The 12,427-nt window shown below is 36.6% G+C and overlaps 1 protein-coding gene across 2 annotated transcripts in view; it reads left to right on the forward strand.

The window, feature by feature from the left end:
- LOC132092356 (syntaxin-binding protein 5-like) overlaps positions 1-12,427 on the forward strand; it is an 81,931-nt gene that overhangs the window by 41,402 nt on the left and 28,102 nt on the right. For both annotated transcript variants that reach the window (XM_059498546.1, XM_059498547.1), the window contains exons 5-6: positions 1,556-1,690; positions 11,753-11,816. In XM_059498546.1, the coding sequence (XP_059354529.1) occupies positions 1,556-1,690; positions 11,753-11,816 (199 nt within the window). The remainder of the gene's footprint in view (positions 1-1,555; positions 1,691-11,752; positions 11,817-12,427) is intronic.

Raw genomic sequence — 12,427 nt, forward strand, 5'->3', positions numbered from 1 at the left:
TCTTGGCAAATATGGGCAAACTTTTGATTTCTCTTTTGAAACTCTGAAAGAGGCACTTGAGATCACAGGGGGTCTCAGAAAAATCGTTAAACAAGACTATCATAAAATAATCTAGGAGTGCTCTGATTGATTAGCTAAGGATCACCATTGGCCAATAATCACATTAGGAATTTTGATTGGCAATCTCTGTCCGGCATGGGTAAAATAATTATAATGTTGAAGGTGAGGTACAATTCATATTTCTTTATTAAATAACTTAAAGTAATTTGAAAACTTTCTGTGAAATGTAATTTCACAAACAGTGTGAGTGAATCCCCGCTCACTCTCTCTCTTTACCTTTCAAAATCACCACTTTGCTTCTACACTATGAGCAAGCTGCACAGTTGACACAGGAATTGTCACTTGCGTTATCGAGGCAATGCTGCATATTCACTAAAGTTTATCATTTGCATTTCTTTTTAAGTCTTGCCAGTGTTTAAACCATTCAGCACTCACACTCATGAACACTCAAAGCACACACACATAAGGCCGCCTCACATCACCCTAAAAATTATTCAGAGGATCTGTTACCACAATAATAATAAACTTCAAAATATGTTTATCTAACAAATTATTAAGTTCTTCTATATCATTGTAGTTTGTATATGTCTGTAAAAATCCTGATTGGAGCATCATTGTTAATAATTCTACATGATCAAAAGTATAATATCAGTATCTGTGACCGTATCGAGAGATACTGCTACCTGTGATCAACAATCGATGATCAGCTCCAAAAATCCTGATCGTAGCACCCTTAAGATTAACTGATTTTCAAGCAGTGTGGTGTTGTATTAAAGTAAATGAACAATGTGTATGATTTTTCTGTTACCGGCACACAGATAACCTTGTTTATTTGTCCCTGCTCATAGAAAGTCCGATTGAGTTTTCCTACCTTTTTTCACCACAACCATTTTCTCTGTAAATGCAGTTTCTACTGCATAGACTTTTATTAAAACCCCATCTTGCCAGCTGTGAATTACCCCTTTAATACAGAGCCTCCAACATTCCCATTTCAGTTAAGTCCATGCATGACTGCAGAGTCTATCTTTCTTCTTCACATTACCTTCCCACTATTTTATGGAACTGAAATGGTTTGATGCTCCAAAGAATCCTTCAAGGGCATGAGTTCCAATGTGTCTAATCCATTGTGCATTTATATGAGGTTGCTCAAATATTCGTTTTGCAGCAATATACTATGTCTTGCAATGAATTTTGAGCAGCGAAACCATTTAAAGTATGATGAATGAGAATCCTTATAATACAGGCTGCTGGATCAAGATTCACTGTTGATCCAAATATTTAAACCAAATATGACAATGGAGAATAGAATAAAATATATGTTGTTTTGAATTAATCTTATAAATTCGATTAAGTTGAGAAATCATATAACGTTTTCAATGCAGACCTATGAGGCCTTTGTGGGTGAAGTGGTTTTGAATATGGGAGCAGTTCTATTGTGAATTTGAAATATTTCAAATAATAACAAATTTACTTTCTCTTCATTCCTCTTTTGTAGGATAACGTTCTGTCATCTGCCCTTCCAAAGTAAATGGCTGTACATCGGCACGGAAAGAGGAAACATCCACCTTGTAAATGTGGAGTCCTTTACCCTCTCAGGATATACCATCATGTGGAACAAAGCCATTGAACTGTGAGTGCCACGCACACACATTTGAAATGAAATGCAATCTCACGGAGTCCTGAGATCTGATTTGCAATATATCATATATGTCACATCTGTCATTGTTCCTGTAGCCTGGTTATGTTTTATTTGTAACTAAGCAATCTTTTCAATCAAAGCCATTTTAAATTGTCAATTCACCTGTTCTCCCTCCATCGCTCTTCTCCGTAGGTACCATGAGTTCTTCAATTAGTCATTTTAACATTTTGTCAGCAGTTTTGTTTTCCTCCCTGACCCGTTGAAAAGGCTGCAGTGCCTTTGAGACCCAGACAGTGTAGACACGCACGCACACACACATATGCGTTTACAGGTGTCAGATCGGATCAGTGTTAATATGGACAGATGTCCTGTCTTGCTTCTTGCTTTAGTACTTAGCACACAAACACTCGCAGACAGACACATTGTGTCCCTTGCGACAGGAAGGGCGGTTGTTGAAAGAGTTGCTCCGCCCCTTGCGGTTATACCTGTAGTGACAGACTAAATGGGCAAGTCAACGTGGCTTTACTCTTATGTCACTGAGCAGGGCATTTTCTCCATTGTCTCTATCACACACATCAGCTGTACATATATGTCATACATCACATTTGTGACCCTGAACCACAAAACCAGTCATATAGGTTGCACGGGTAAATTTGTAGCAATAGCCAAAAATACACTGTATGTAAGTCAAAAATATGCAATATGCATTGCTAAGGACTGCTTTTGGACAACTTTATAGGCAATTTCCTCTTTTTCCCCAATTTTTATTTGATTTTTGCTCCTTCAGATTCCAGATTTTCAAATATTGTGCTAATAAATCATACATCAACGGAAAGCTTATTTATTCAGCTTTCAGATGATGCATGAATCTCAAATTTTTTCTTCATTTTTTTTGATACCCTTATGACTAGTTTTGTGATCCAGGGTCACATATGTCCATAACAAAAAAATTGAATAAATCACAAATAATGCTATTACAATGGAAGATTATTATTGTCCATGTATTGAATGTACTGAATACATTTTAAAGGCACTTTCCACAAGAAGGTACAAAATAAGACCTGACCCTCAAAAATAAATAAATAAAATAAAGTAAAATATATGAAATCAATTAATAAATATATTTTAGATATACAGATTTTTCAACAATGGCCAGTTTTGTTTTCCCTTAATTCTGAAAATAATATATATAATATAATATATATATCTAAATACAATTTAACACAAATATATTAGCATTATATATTATTAGAATATACATTTAATCAATATGACATAAAAAGAAACACCATTTCGAAAATAAAATAATGTATTTTGTCTAAAATATTTTTCCCATAAATATATTGAAGGTCAATAATTTTCAATAAACATCATTTTTTATTACATTTCTTTCATAAACACTTTCAGAATGTACTTCACAGTAGTTGATACACAACAGCAGCTAATCAAGATGGTCAGTGCCTGTTAAAAACAAAGAAATCTGGCATGCCAGTCTGATGTAGGCATGATAACATAGTGGTGGGTGATGTGGGCATGATGTCAGGCATTGAGAAAAATATTTTGTTGCTGCAGGTGTTAGTAGCACAGAGTTGTATTATAGTACAGGGGCATGGAGGTTAGCACTTTGATTGTGTGGGCTGTCGGGAGGATAGGCATAATGGAGTGTGTGATGCCACACTGACAAGGGGACATGGAGGCATGTTAGAAGGGATTACGATAGCAGGTGCTTTCACTTTTAAGCTGTTCTCAGGTGCACAGACTGTGCACAAGGAAATGCCAACATGCTTTCTGGACAAATCCAGATTGTCTCTGCGTTTCAACTAGCCTGTGCATGTCTTTTTGTGTGACAGTGCTCTGTCATAAATACAGATCTCCGCCAATAGAGACACTGATGTATCGATCTGTCCTTGGCCAAGGTTAAGCAGACAGCAATAGGTCTTGAGGCATGCTGGGATTGTATACGTATACTCATACTGTCATTAAAACAGTATATAGAGGATACCTTTATGATATTTATATAGAGTCTATTAACTATCTGACATCCATTTCAGAGACTCGTTTGCATGACAGGTGTTACTGCTTAAAGCAAATGGATGCACTCGCTCAAAAGTGTGAGCAAATTGCATCTTGGATTCCGCACGTGTACATGCACAGCTGGTAGGAATGGAAGCAGATACTGTGCTGTGTTGCTCTTTCCCTGTGGTTTTCCCCTAATAACAGGAAATTAAACTTCAAGTCAACACGCGCTCCTCACAATCAGAGAGAAGGCGTGAGAATAAGAGGTACGTGCATATAGTGTGATAATTATTTTGGACCTCAAAAAAGGATTGTGGGTAGGAGGGTATTATGTAGGTGAAACAGTGAAATTATGTAATCGTAAGGTGTCTTGAGTGAATGAGACGAGTGAGGGCGGCAGTTACAGAATGAGATTTTGCCCATCCTATTCTTGTTGCCATGGTGATCAGCTCTCTAAAACCAGCCTGATTTTTCCTAAAGTAAGGGTTGAGGGATAGGAGGGAATGGGGGGAATTACATTAGGATCTCAAGGTCTGAGGAATGGACTAGTTAACAATCTGTCACTCTATCAATACATTTGCAACCTTGACACCATGTGTAGGTGCCTCTGTTCCTTCCTTCTCTTTCTTTTTCTTCCGCTCTCTCTCTGTCTTTTAACTAAACAAGGCTCAGTTTGTGCCAAATGTAGTTGTTGACCTCATGAACTGAGTTTGGTTACTGTGCCGGGTGAGAGTAGGTTCATTTCTTGATGAAATATAGTAGATTACACTTTTCTTCTCAACTAGAATACTGGACATTTGATCATATCAGACAGAAAAATGAATACTACTACTTACAAATGGAGGCTTTAGATAAGATATATATATATATATTTTTTAATCTGTCAAAATTGTATTGTATGTCTCTTCATGTGGTGAGATTAGGACCTCAAATGAAAATGGTTACATATAATTTTAAATAATTATGTATGTTTTTAGGGCTGTCAGGATTGTTTAAAAAATGCAATAAAATGAAAGAGATTACAAGGAACAAGGAATTCAAATTTGAAGTGAAGTACCTCCATTTTGTGAATGTGTCCTTTGTGAACTTTGTCTTTTTTTTCTATTGAATACATTATTCTGTCACAATAAATGCATATGGTTTGTCCTTGAGAATTTCTCAGCAAATGTTGATACAAAAAATTTGATAAAATGTCAGTTGTATGTCATTAGAATATGATCATCTACAACCCGAATTCCGGAAAAGTTGGGACGTTTTTTAAATTTTAATAAAATGAAAACTAAAAGACTTTCAAATCACATGAACCAATATTTTATTCACAATAGAACATAGATAACATAGCAAATGTTTAAACTGAGAAAGTTTACAATTTTATGCACAAAATGAGCTCATTTCAATTTTGATTTCTGCTACAGGTCTCAAAATAGTTGGGACGGGGCATGTTTACCATGGTGTAGCATCTCCTTTTCTTTTCAAAACAGTTTGAAGACGTCTGGGCATTGAGGCTATGAGTTGCTGGAGTTTTGCTGTTGGAATTTGGTCCCATTCTTGCCTTATATAGATTTCCAGCTGCTGAAGAGTTCGTGGTCGTCTTTGACGTATTTTTCGTTTAATGATGCGCCAAATGTTCTCTATAGGTGAAAGATCAGGACTGCAGGCAGGCCAGGTTAGCACCCGGACTCTTCTACGACGAAGCCATGCTGTTGTTATAGCTGCAGTATGTGGTTTTGCATTGTACTGCTGAAATAAACAAGGCCTTCCCTGAAATAGACGTTGTTTGGAGGGAAGCATATGTTGCTCTAAAACCTTTATATACCTTTCAGCATTCACAGAGCCTTCCAAAACATGCAAGCTGCCCATACCGTATGCACTTATGCACCCCCATACCATCAGAGATGCTGGCTTTTGAACTGAACGCTGATAACATGCTGGAAGGTCTCCCTCCTCTTTAGCCCGGAGGACACGGCGTCCGTGATTTCCAACAAGAATGTCAAATTTGTACTTGTCTGAACATAAAACACTATTCCACTTTGAAATAGTCCATTTTAAATGAGCCTTGGCCCACAGGACACGACCGCGCTTCTGGACCATGTTCACATATGGCTTCCTTTTTGCATGATAGAGCTTTAGTTGGCATCTGCTGATGGCACGCGGATTGTGTTTACCGACGGTGGTTTCTGAAAGTATTCCTGGGCCCATTTAGTAATGTCATTGACAAAATCATGCCGATGAGTGATGCAGTGTCGTCTGAGAGCCAGAAGACCACGGGCATCCAATAAAGGTCTCCGGCCTTGTCCCTTACGCACAGAGATTTCTCCAGTTTCTCTGAATCTTTTGATGATGTTATGCACTGTAGATGAGAAGATTTGCAAAGCCTTTGCAATTTGACGTTGAGGAACATTGTTTTTAAAGTTTTCCACAATTTTTTTTATGCAGTCTTTCACAGATTGGAGAGCCTCTGCCCATCTTTACTTCTGAGAGACTCTGCTTCTCTAAGACAAAGCTTTTATAGCTAATCATGTTACAGACCTGATATCAATTAACTAGATGTTCTCCCAGCTGAATCTTTTCAAAACTGCTTGCTTTTTTAGCCATTTGTTGCCCCCGTGCCAACTTTTTTGAGACCTGTAGCAGGCATTAAATTTTAAATGAGCTAATTAAGTGGATAAAAGTGTAAAATTTCTCAGTTTAAACATTTGCTACTTTATCTATGTTCTATTGTGGATAAAATATTGGCTCATGTGATTTGAAATTCCTTTAGTTTTCATTTTATTAAAATGTAAAAAACGTCCCAACTTTTCCGGAATTCGGGTTGTACATACACATACCTCATTTAAATTAATTCATATTATGTGCTTTTAATGTTTCAGTATTTAATGTTTTATTCACATCCTTTTAATGGCTGATTCAATAAATGGTTGTTAATAAAATTCTTTACTATTTTAGTAAAATAGTAAAATTCTTTACTATTATTACTTTCTAATTAAAGCTAAAATTCATTTTTTTAATGCTATAAATTAATTGATTCATCATAAAATTAAAATTCATGAAAAATCGATATTCATTTAGAGATTTGCTAGTGTATTAAAGAAATTATATGTGAAAACACCCTTAAAGTCTGCATAAAACCGAAGTTTTGAGTTGTTCTAGTTGTTCACTATTGTGAGTGAAATGGTCTCTCAAACAAGAAAAAAAAAGGATGGCGGGACTGGATTTTATCTGAAGGAAATTGATTAAATTGTTGAATCGTTGTTGTTTGCTATTATTTTAGTTAAAGACTAAAGGGGTACATAAATTAAATAAAAATGCGCACTGATAAATCATTTAATAAATACTACAATATTCCATAAGAAAAAAAAAAAAACGTATATATATATACATATACATGTATGTATATATATACAAACACACACACACACACAGTGGAGATCAAAATTAGAAAACAATCTATAAGTACTTTACTTTTTCGGAAATATTGTTCATTTTCATCACTCAAAATTTGACGGAATTTTAGCTGTGGGTATACCATTGCTTTACTAACATTTATGAGAAAATTTTACTGCGTGGAAAACATAGGGGGCAGCTGTGGCTTAGAATGGTTAGAGAGTTGGACTTGTAACCTGAAGGTCGCAGGTTCGAGTCTTGGTGCTGGCAGGAGTTGTAGCTGGGGGGTTAATGAACAGTGCTGTCTTCCACCCTCAGTACCCATGGCTGAAGTGCCCTTGAGCAAGGAACTGAACCCCCAGTTGCTCCCCAGGCGCTGGATATATAGCTGCCCACTGCTCCAGGTGTGTGTTCACATTTCACTGCTGTGTGTGTGCACTTGGATGGGTTAAATGCAGAGCACCAATTCCGAGTATGAGTTACTATATTGGCAAATGTCACGACTTTCACTTTTATAGTGATTAGAATTAGAGAACAGTAGCCACTGCAGCATTAAAGTAGATTACAACTAAACTTTTGTGGGGTTACAGCTGTCAAAAAAATAGTAGGAACTGTAGAGGCCCTTGCTTTGAATGACTTCGGCACATCTGCAGCCGCATGACATAAATAGTTTCTCACACTGCACTGGTGTGATCTTGGTCTACTCTTCTTTCACTCTCTTCCATAGTTCAGTAACTGTAGTGGATTTCTTAGCCATAACTTTGTCACCAAGATCAGGACTATGGGCTGGCCATTTCATTACTCCAGTGCTCTTACTGTAGCTTCAGTGAACTGCTTTACCCGATTTGTAGTGTGACACTGACATTGTCTTGGATGAAAATTGCAGACTGATTGGGAGATGCTTGCAGAGAAGGAACTGCATGTTGCTGAAAGAGGTTCTGATAAACAGTTGCCTTCACCCTGCCATGTAGCTGTGTATATAACTCCTGCTGCAGAAAACATCCCCCAAACCATGACACTCCTCTCCACCTTTCACTGGCTTCTTTACGCATGCAAGCAATTCCAGCTTCAGTGTTGAAACGAATGCCCTTTGAGACCCTTCGCATTATCCTCTCTTCTCATGCATTTGTCTCACCTGGACGATAAGCCTTTTTGAGGGTCTTGAATAAATTAGTGTCATTGTAAACCTACAGTATTCATGAAATCACAGATTTGGAATGACCAACTTCTCTTGAAATAGCTAAAGACTTTATCCCATCGACCATCTGGACAACTTTCATCTGGACAACCTCCTGTCTGAAAACTGGAGGAATGCTGCCTGTTAAATAGTGTTTGTCATATAATTAAAAAAAATAGCACCAGGCGCCAGATTAAAAACAAAAACTTGGAGGTATCCAAAGGTTCTTTTTCAAATATATAATTTAAGTAGATTGTTCTCTAATTCTGATCTCCACTGTATGTTTATGTTTGTGTATGTGTTTATATATATATATATATATATATATATATATTAGTGCTGTCAATCGATTAAAAACTTTAACTAGATTAATCACGCATTTTTTCTGTGATTTTCTGTGTTTTTTCGCAATTAATCGCAATAAAAAAGAAATGTTTTTGTATGTTTTTAATATATTTTTTAATGTAATAATTTCACAGTTAAATTTAAATACTTGTTTAAATGACATCTTTTTATGAATGAAGGCCAGTATTACTGATATTAATACAGCTACTGATTTTTTTTTTTTTTTTTACAATTATTATTAGGCTTCAAAAATTTAACAGTTTTTAATTTAAGTAAACTTAAAACAATGCTAACATAAACCCATAATAAATGTCATGTTTACTCCTGCCTTTCCTGTCTTAACAGTTAGGAAATATACAGAAATTTAATAAAGTTATCAAAGTTATATGCAGTCTGCACTGCATAAACTATAAATTAAATAGTTAATCCTTATTAAAGCTACAAAAGTTATTTAGTCAAGAGCAGCGAGTCATTTTCTCTGTTCCCTTTGTTCTTTAACTTTACTGACAGGAAGCTTTATTGGCTGCTGTCCCTTTAAGAGCAGACAGACACGTGGATCTCACCGTTTATATACTGTCTATGGATCTCGCCTCATTCTCTCACAACTCTTTTTGTTCATTTTAGACTTTATATGAATCATTTAAGATTGCTCTTATGAGGATAATCGACAAAACTGGCACTTTAGGATGTTTATTGTTAGTTCAAGCGCTTAAGAGAACTGGATTCTGGCGCCCTGTCTATGCATTGTGTGTGTGTACGTGTGTACAGTATGTGTCACATAAGGGCATTCACAGACAGCGCATTCTCTTTTGTCTTGCCGCGCTTGAAATGTTTAAAAGCATTTAAATGAATAAGAGCGTGATCATATAATGTAAAGCTAGCCAACGGATGGCAGAAAATACGAATGCTGCGTTAATTGCGTTAAATATTTTGACACGTTAAACCAGGCAAAAAATAATCGCATGCGTTAACGCGTTAACGTTGACAGCACTAATATATATATATATATATATATATATATATATGTATGTATGTATGTATGTATATACAAACACACATTTTTGTGATTTGAAGATGTTATTTTGTAATGGTGAGCAGGGGAGGGGCCATGTGTTACAGATTTTTATTCCCCATGTACCTGTCAGTCACAATTTAGACACCCAACAAACACTAAAGGAAATAGATGCAGATCAGGACCCCTGTCTTTCAAACTTCCATCATCGTAACAGACGTATAAGGCTCTGTCTTTCCTCACCATGCTGTAGCTCAACAGAATGTCGCTGGAGGGGAGAGAAGGACCCCTGTCTATGCCACGGCTGTCACCACTATAGGTGTCTAAGGCTGTGCCCGAGAGCCGTCAACAGCACAGTTGGCCTGCTGGGTAGTCAGAGGGTACAAAGGAATAGGACTTCTGCCAGTACAATCAATGGCTTATGGGTGTCCACAATATTGCTAGCTAAAGTAGCACCTATTGATGGCAAGGCAGCTTGTTCTGTGATGTATAGAGAGAAGGGTACTGTAAATGAGAGTCATATCAGATCAGCAGATACGCTGCCTTTTTATTAGGCTCATATTTATTAGAATGAAATATTTTGCTGTTTTCGATCTGTTGGGCTGTTTCTTAACTAAAGTAATGATGGCATATTATTCACTGGCTGTAAATGAGTGGGTTTTTATAAGGTTTCAGTTGGACAACATTGAATAAAAGATGCCTCAATAGGAGCCTGTCATGAATTATTCGATGCATTATGTAAAACCCTTTCATTTTGAATAGCTTTGCATGGCAGTAATCCCACTATTGGATTTTGTTATGTATTGTTAAAGAAGATATTTTTATGAGAAAAATCCCATTTTAGTGGTGATAAATCTCTATGATCCCAGCCAGTACTGGACTTTTTGTCTAAACTCATGCCGTCAAACTCTTTGGAGGATTTGAATCGTTATGAAAAACTCATGATTCATCTGAATATATCATGGTTTTTAGTTATGAGTTAATGCAATTTAATATGCAGTATGTAAAATGGCAATTCAGTATTCAAAATGGAAAGGCAATATTCAAAATGGTAATACATTTCTGTGTTTAAATTTCCATTTTCCATTACCCATTTGTGCAAAGTTTGGTGCAAAAGTAAAATCAAAATGAAATTATAGAATTTTTACATTTGCCATTTCCAACATTAGTCTTAATATGTGAATTGCATACTAATTTTAACACTTTATAATTTGTGAAATGAAAATGTATAACCCAAATTAATTTGATATGTGTAACATATCCAAGCAGAAATGGTTTCAAAATGATCATTTAATTGCAGTTTGTCCTAAATACATTTAGACGAACAGTTAGGACACCTAGGATTGCATTGTCATCATGAGACAGTGGGATATTTGTAACAAAATTCAGTGCGGCTTTGAAAATGCATTCCTAGCTGACCACGCCCACCCTCTGTAAATCATTGCTTCAAGGTGGGGATTGGCGGAAGCGTGTTACTTATGTTTTGGGTCGTTCAAAACATGGTGGCTGGAAATCTGATAAGATCGTTGAATTCACTGGCAGATGAAGTGGAGCGTGAACAGACAAATACATGGCGCATACTCTAAGCTAAAATCAAACTTTCGAACAACATTTTGAATATTGCGTTGCCATTTTGAATATTGGATTGCCATTTTACATATAGCATTTTAAATTGAATTTTGCTACCTATATGCTTCCATACATAAACACACTGCATATATTATAACATGCACTGCAATTCAAAAGTTTGAAGTTTTATTAAAAATAAATAAATAATTTCCAAATCAGCATATTAGAATGATTTCTGAAGGTTCAGGTTGATGATTAAGCAAATCGAGGGGAACGCAATAGTAAATCGAGGGAACGCAATAGTAAATCAAGGGAACGCAATAGTAAACATGTGCATGTTTTAGTACATTGAGAGAACGAATTAGTAAATCATGCGCACAATTTATTTATTTTTTTCTTGCATGTCATGTGTGGGGCTCCGTACAAACATGCACATCTCCAAGGATTGTTTTCTTTTCTGGCTTCATACTTTATTTCCCATTATGCATTTGAACTCCTCCATCCTGTCTCCTTGACTAACACCAATCCCAAACTTGTCTCTCTCCCACAGGTCCTCTAAGGCCCACCCCGGCCCAGTCGTTCACATTAGTGACAATCCTATGGATGAGGGCAAGGTAAGGCAATGCCTACACATATACATGAAAACAGATCAACACTTCCTGACATGAATAATTAATTTCCCTTACTTCACACGAAGCTCTTGTTCCTCTCCATTCCGAACTCATAAGACATTTCTTTCCTACAGTGCAGCACAGTTCAGTAATTGGGTCTAATCTCACACAGCTTTTTAGCAAATTATGTTGTTTTTGAAAACAAATGATCGAGGAGATATGAAGGAGATGAACAAATGCTCCAGCTACTTCCAAATGCATCTTTTTAGACATTAATTTTAACTTTGCTAATTGCCAGCCCACAGTCAGAAGGCAGCAGAGAGACCGACAAACACCTGCTGGGGTTTACCTTTGTATGGATGACAAACTGTCTGTATTTTTCTCTGGCAGCTGGGAGCTCCTCATAGGCACCTTTATAGGGATGATCCACTTTCTGTCTCTCTCTCCCATCCCACTTCTGCCCCTGAACAGGGCATCGATCCATAACAGTTCCACTCAGTTCTTAATGGGTCTTAAAGTCCTTAGACACATTCTCCCTCCCTCTTGGCGGACAGAACTCTGGCACTTTATCATTTCAGACTATCAATGAATCTCTAAAAACAGAGGCTTAAAGT

The sequence above is a fragment of the Carassius carassius genome, chromosome 18, assembly GCF_963082965.1.
Source record: "Carassius carassius chromosome 18, fCarCar2.1, whole genome shotgun sequence".
NCBI lineage: Eukaryota > Metazoa > Chordata > Actinopteri > Cypriniformes > Cyprinidae > Carassius > Carassius carassius.